The 6,457-nt window shown below is 38.6% G+C and overlaps 1 protein-coding gene across 1 annotated transcript; it reads left to right on the top strand.

Moving 5' to 3' along the window:
* The first annotated feature begins 2,280 nt into the window (after positions 1 to 2,280).
* Positions 2,281 to 5,019, top strand: LOC112215081 (apolipoprotein L3-like). Its single transcript, XM_042297838.1, has 3 exons — positions 2,281 to 2,578; positions 3,073 to 3,726; positions 3,828 to 5,019. The coding sequence occupies exons 2-3, from the start codon at positions 3,688 to 3,690 to the stop codon at positions 4,689 to 4,691; spliced, it is 903 nt and encodes a 300-aa protein (XP_042153772.1). The 5' UTR covers positions 2,281 to 2,578; positions 3,073 to 3,687; the 3' UTR covers positions 4,692 to 5,019.
* The last annotated feature ends 1,438 nt before the right edge of the window (positions 5,020 to 6,457 follow it).

Below are 6,457 nucleotides of genomic sequence, written 5' to 3'. Positions count from 1 at the left end.
AGGACAATTAAAAGCAGGAAAAAACGAACAAGTTGACAACAGTAAACAGCTCTTGTTTCATCATTTGAACATTACTTCAGTAGGACAGTAGGATTTCCTGTAAATCACATGATCTGAATGCTTTGGTTTAGTCCAAACTTCCCTATAGTCTCTCACAGCTGACACACCGGTTGATAGTTCATCCATTATTGCTTAACATGTAATGCGGATATGGGTGTGTTTGTTTGATCAAACCATGTAAGTAGAGGAGGAGTCCTGCATATAAGACTGGAACTCCTAATCAAATTGTAGGTAAAATAAGCCAGCAGCACAACCAGCAGACAGACAAGCAAAGGTAAACCTGTGTTACTAACATATTCACCTTACTGGTATGTTGTATTATTGCAAACCAATGTGTTTTACACTGAGTGTACAAAATATTAGGAACACCTGGTCTTTCCATGACATCGACTGACCAGGTAAATCCAGGTGAAAGATATGATCCCTTATTAATATCACATGTTAAGACAATTGTGCCATTCAGAGAGTGAATGGTGCATTTGAACGGGGTAGGTGCTAGGAGCACCGGTTTTAGTGTGTCAAGAACTGCAAAGCTGCTGGGTTTTTCACGCTCAACAGTATCCTGTGTGTATGAAGAATGGTCCACCACCCAAAGGACATCCAGCCAACTTGACACAACTGTGGGAAGCATTGGTGTCAACATGGGCCAGCATCCCTGTGGAACACTTTCGACACCTTGTAGAGTCCATGCCCTGACAGATTCAGGCTGTTCTGAGTGCAAAAGGGGTGCAACTCAATATTAGGAAGGTGTTCCTAATGTTTTGTGACCTCAGTGTATGTTAAAATGTACTTTATTGATTTAAAAAAAAGATGAACATTGCTAATTGACATGAGTGAAACACAGACTCTAGTGAAATCTAAAGATGGGGAAAACACAGAGTGTCCTTGAGAAGAAAGGATACACTACCCAGAAGGAGGTAGAGAATGGTGTCATAGCTACTGACAAACATGGTGACCAGTTTGTCATTAAAGAGATCAAACTGAATGAGGTATGTGAGAACTATTTGTTATTTCTGAATTGATTATATCTTAGAGTTTTTTGGAATGATCACAGAGGGATAGGATACATAATTGGTTTTCAATTACAGGCAACTCTGCAGGTGCAAAAATAATGAATGATAGTGACATGATTTCATAAAGATAAACTAAATAATTAACATGCCTATATCTTTCAATAAGTCACATATCATTTGTTTTGACAGACATCTGTCCTGAACTCCAGTGCTGGAGAAATTGTCTCAGAGGTTGAATGCCTCAGACAGATTAGTCACCCCCACATTGTAAGCTACAAAAACTCATTTCCAGGTAACTACATCATTCATTTTGTTGTTTTATTTGTCGTTTTATGTATTTCATTTCTTTTGGCAGGGTAGCCTAGTGGTTAGATCGTTGGACTAGTAACCAAAAGGTTGCAGGTTCAAATCCCCGAGCTGACAAGGTACAAATCTGTCGTTCTGCCCCTGAACAGGCAGTTAACCCACTGTTTCTAGGCCGTCATTGAAAATAAGATTTTGTTCTTAACTGACTTGCCTAGTAAAATAAAGGTAAAATAAAAATCAAGACATTATATTGAATTACAAGTTAATACAGTATCAGCAACTTGCGAACTACTACAGTATTAATATGTTTCACGATTAGTATTCCCAAGTAGTATTCACACACAAACTAAAACATTTTCACAGAGGATAACTGCTACTATATAGTGACAGACCATTGTCGAAGGGAAATCTCTCTCAGAAGATACAAGAGCAGATGACAAACCCTACAGAAGATTACTCTGAGAAGGTAGCTGAAGTAATAACTAGAAAATTCCACACCACAACTGTTTTTATTTTAGGCTAAATATATATTACTTTGATACTTTCACAGATTATGCACTGGTTTGTCAAGATCTGCATGGCCCTGAAGCATGTACATGACCAGGGCCTTCTTCACAGAGAACTGAGACCCCAGGTACCGCTAATAGAACATCATGCAAAGGCTATAGGTTTAAAGATAGCCTGGAAATAAACTTAAAGAAAAAGGAGGGTTAATAAAATGTAAGGTTTTATGTAAATCCCTGTTAAACAATCAACTTCATGTTGTGATTTGTGGGGGATTGTTGACTTCACAGCGATACAAAAAGAGATTATTACACAAATGTATGTTATGATTCATATCAGTGCCGAAATTAAATGATGGAATGTCATAAACTGTTGTTTAACACCTCAACTGGTATTTTCTTATCTATACTAGAGCATACTTCTCACAGAATTTGAAACACTTCGTTTGGGAGCGTTTGGAAGTGTCAATGAAAAGTATGTTAGTTTTGTCATTATAAAAGGCTCATGATGAATTTACACAAAATACATTAATAGTTACACCAATTAACAGTTTAGTATTTTTGATTACATAAATGAGTAGGGAGAAAAAAATCTGTTAATGTGCCTACTTTGATTATCAGGACTACCAACGAGGATGGAATGGTGGGTTATTTAGGCCCAGAGATTCTAACTGGTGGAATATATGACACCAAAAGGTAGAAAATATTTAACATGCATATTTAAATATATATTCCTGGAAAAAATGTAAAGATTTTGAGGTAATAATTAGCAATTTCCCTAATTGTTCAAGGTAAAGTGAGATGAGAATGAAACCACAAAAGCTAACAAAACATTTGAGGCTAGATAATCCCTCATTTACTGTAACTCTGTCACAAGGGCTACGATGTGGCATCATAAAATGACATGATATATGTCATAAAGTCATGTCCCAAGCCATACGTTAGGTAAACCAGGCCAATAAGATGACCTAGACAATAATGAAAATGTAAGAAGTAAGTTGACATTTGCAGAGATCCACTGACATGGCTGTTACTCCACACACACACACACACACGCTCACAGACACAGTAGGATACCATAGGATATGTTTATTAACAGGTTTATAAGTGGAAAAATAAGTGATGGTTATGCAGTGTAAAATAATCATAATTACATGAGAATTAACATGTTTATTTTCCATCCTTTGCAGTGATATTTGGTCCTTGGGATGTGTCCTGTATGAGTTGTGTATGCTTCAGGGTGCAGTAAGTAATCCTGCATTTAAATGCTTGTTATTATTTCGTATTTTCCAGTCGGTGAAGTTGTATACGACATGAGTGCAGTCAAATAATTAGAAAGTAGAAACAATTATTCAACCAATGAGATAAGTGTCTACCCAGCTAGTTAAAGATAGCTAACATTGACAAAATTAAACTAGCTACATGTATCTTATAAAAAATATTACGATTGTAAGATTGCTCTGTTTTATAAATTTTCAGCTGAAAAGTTCAAAGATCAGATACCAAAAACTTGTAAACTCGGGACGCAAAATTCTGACTTGAAGGGTCGATCAAAATCCAATAATTCCGACATAAGTTGAACTCGTTCTATTTTGCCTGTCCACCACTAGATAATGATGGATATTGTGTGATAATAGACAGTTCTTGCTTCTCAGTTCACTGCAGTGAACACAACGAACCTCATTAAAAAAATATTGAGCGGATCTTACCCATCCCTACCAAAGAGCTTCTCACCGGAGCTCTGCGAACTCCTGTGTGACATCTTCCAACAAGACCCGACCATTAGGCCTTCAGCTGGTGACATCATGGCAAAACCCTTCATTATCAGTTTCCTCAAAAAAAAGGTTTGCTATGCAATATCAATCGTTCAATCATTCAATATGTCTGGTAACCATCTACATTTCCATTCATTCATTAATATACATGTGTTCATTCATTTCTGTAGAGTGAGAAAACTGTGGAGGAACTCCAGACAACCTTGGACAAGCTGAGAACTCTGGCAGGTGGCTTTGAGAGTATTCACAAAGGCACCACCATAGGCAGTCTGACAGGAGGTGTTATTGGGGCAGCTGGAGGAATCACCTCTTTAGTCGGGCTCATCATGGCTCCCTTCACTCTGGGCGCCTCCCTCATCGTCACTGGGGTGGGTATTGGGATTGCTGTCACTGGTGGCGCCACAGCGGGAGTATCCAACATCACCAACATGGTCAATCAGTCCACCGACCGCCTAGCCATGAAAAACATCATCAAGGAGTTCCAGGAGAAGATGAACTCTGTGGTGACATCTCTACAAGACATCGCTAAGGGTTTGGAGACACTCATGAAAAGTAGCTCTTCTAAGACAGAAAGTGCCGGTTTAAATATAGAGGCCGCTGCTAGTGCTGGGGTGAGGGTTGGGAAAGGCGTTGCGGGCACCACAGAGCTCTTCCGATATCTCCGGGTAGCCAATATTGGCAAGGTGGCAGCCCAAACTGCCAGGGCAGTGCGTGTGGCAGAGGTGGCGACAGGAATATTTTCAGCTTTTTTTGTAGCGGTTGATATCTTCTTCATTGCCATGGATGCCAAAGAGATCCACAACATCCGACATGCGAAGGCAAATGATACCAGTAAGTTAAAAGCGATGGACACAGACTCCTTCACTGAGCTGAAGCCTGGATGTGAAGAACCAAAGGCTGAGGTCAAGTCAGAGACCATGAAGTTCATCCAGACGATCAGACAGACAGCTGAACGGCTACAGGAGAGCCTGGACGAACTGAGGGATGTCATCTCGTTCATTCCTGAGATAGAGGATTGTTACTTAGACGACTGACCTACTCAGTGATTATATTAGATGCATAAACAACAGATCCAATCATACTTTAATATGCAACTTGTCTTCAAAAGACAGGCATAGGCAGATTGCCTTTCTGATTCCCAGAACCTGATTAAATCCTTAAGACATTGCTTGTAGAACTCAGCTACGATAACTAAGTGGTAAAGATCAATATTACAAGACGCCTCTACTTCTGAAACATTTAGTTTTATATCATAACCGTGTCATGGAATTATTCTAATCAAAAGGAGACACTTTAACATTTCTTCAAAACAAGTCAACTTTATTATTTAATTACTGCAGTAATGGAGCTTGTCAACGAGCCCCCCCCAGAGTCTGGCCCCCAACTCCATACTGGAGCCATCTCCCACGGTAGCCCAGTACAGAAACATTAACTCATGCTTTAACTCATGCTTTGGAATGCGGTCTTGTTAGGCTTATCATCCAAAGACATCGTAAATCTTCTGTCAGTGTTAAATCTCCCAGAGGCCCATGTTCAGTTCACGTAGACACAGTTTAAGAACCCTCTATTCTGTTGCATAAACAACCATTTGCTGCAATTACAGTACTATAACATAATCTTGCAATTTTCTCCACCATAACCATCAGGATGATTTGATCTGCATATTATTTTCATCAAACAAATTGAATTAAAATAGTGAGCAACTGCCAAGTGATAATTGTCAATCTATTAATACATGAATGTGCATGGTGATTGAACATAATTATATTAATAAAACATTGACTGATATGTAATGTTTCTTGGTGGTAAAATGATAAAGATCAGTTAATACAAAATAAAGTATATAATGCACCAAATCTGTCTCTTTGCCTGATGATGGTAGCCTTTTTCATTGACAAATACATACTGGTACACCCTGTTAAAGTACAAAAAAAATAAACTATATATTTTCAAAAACTTTAATATTTAGCAGCCTGTTAGTATCCGGTACTTGTTTGTGTTTTACATGTATCCTGGAAAATGAACCTGTCTGGGAATGGCCATATGTTAACACACAAGGACAGACTTCACCTCAGGTGAACCCAAAGAAACACATTAACCGTGTACACATTCTCCATGGAGTCCTTGGAGTCACAAAATATCTACACTGTAAGAAACTGTATGAAAGCTTAAAGCTAAATTATAATATTTACAGTTGAAGTTGGGAGTGTACGTACACTTAGGTTGGAGTCATTAAAAATCTATTTTTTCCAACAATTGTTTACAGACAGATTATTTCACTTATCATTCACAGTATCACAATTCCAGTGGGTCAGAAGTTTACATACACTCAGTTGACTGTGCCTTTAAGCAGCTTGGAAAATTCCCAAAAAGCTGTCATGGCTTTAGAAGCTTCTGATTGGCTAATTGACATTATTGGAGGTGTACCTTTGGATGTATTTCAAAGCCTACCTTTAAACTCAGTGCCTCTTTGTTTGACATCATGAGAAAATCAAAAGAAATCAGCCAAGACTTAAGAAAAAAAAGGTCTGGTTGATCCTTTCCTAACGCCTGAAGGTACCACGTTCATCTGTACAAACAATAGTACACAAGTATAAACCCCATGGGACCACGCAGCCGTCACCCTGCTCAGGAAGGAGACGTGTTCTGTCTCCTAGAGATGAGTGTACTTTGGTGCGAAAAGTGCAAATCAATCCTAGAACAACAGCAAAGAACCCTGTGAAGATGATGGAGGAAATAGGTACAAAAGTATCTATATCCACAGTAAAACGAGTCCTATACAGACATATCCTGAAAGGCC

Source organism: Oncorhynchus tshawytscha, linkage group LG15 (genome assembly GCF_018296145.1).
Source record: "Oncorhynchus tshawytscha isolate Ot180627B linkage group LG15, Otsh_v2.0, whole genome shotgun sequence".
NCBI classification, from domain to species: domain Eukaryota; kingdom Metazoa; phylum Chordata; class Actinopteri; order Salmoniformes; family Salmonidae; genus Oncorhynchus; species Oncorhynchus tshawytscha.
This window is presented reverse-complemented; position numbering and strand designations above follow the sequence as displayed.

Excerpts from the sequence above, each read along its gene's own strand:
- LOC112215081 (XM_042297838.1), top strand. The coding sequence starts at position 3,688 with ATGGCAAAACCCTTCATTATCAGTTTCCTCAAAAAAAAG. Across the intron at positions 3,727-3,827 it reads TCAGTTTCCTCAAAAAAAAG|AGTGAGAAAACTGTGGAGGA; the intron begins GTTTGCTATGCA and ends TCATTTCTGTAG.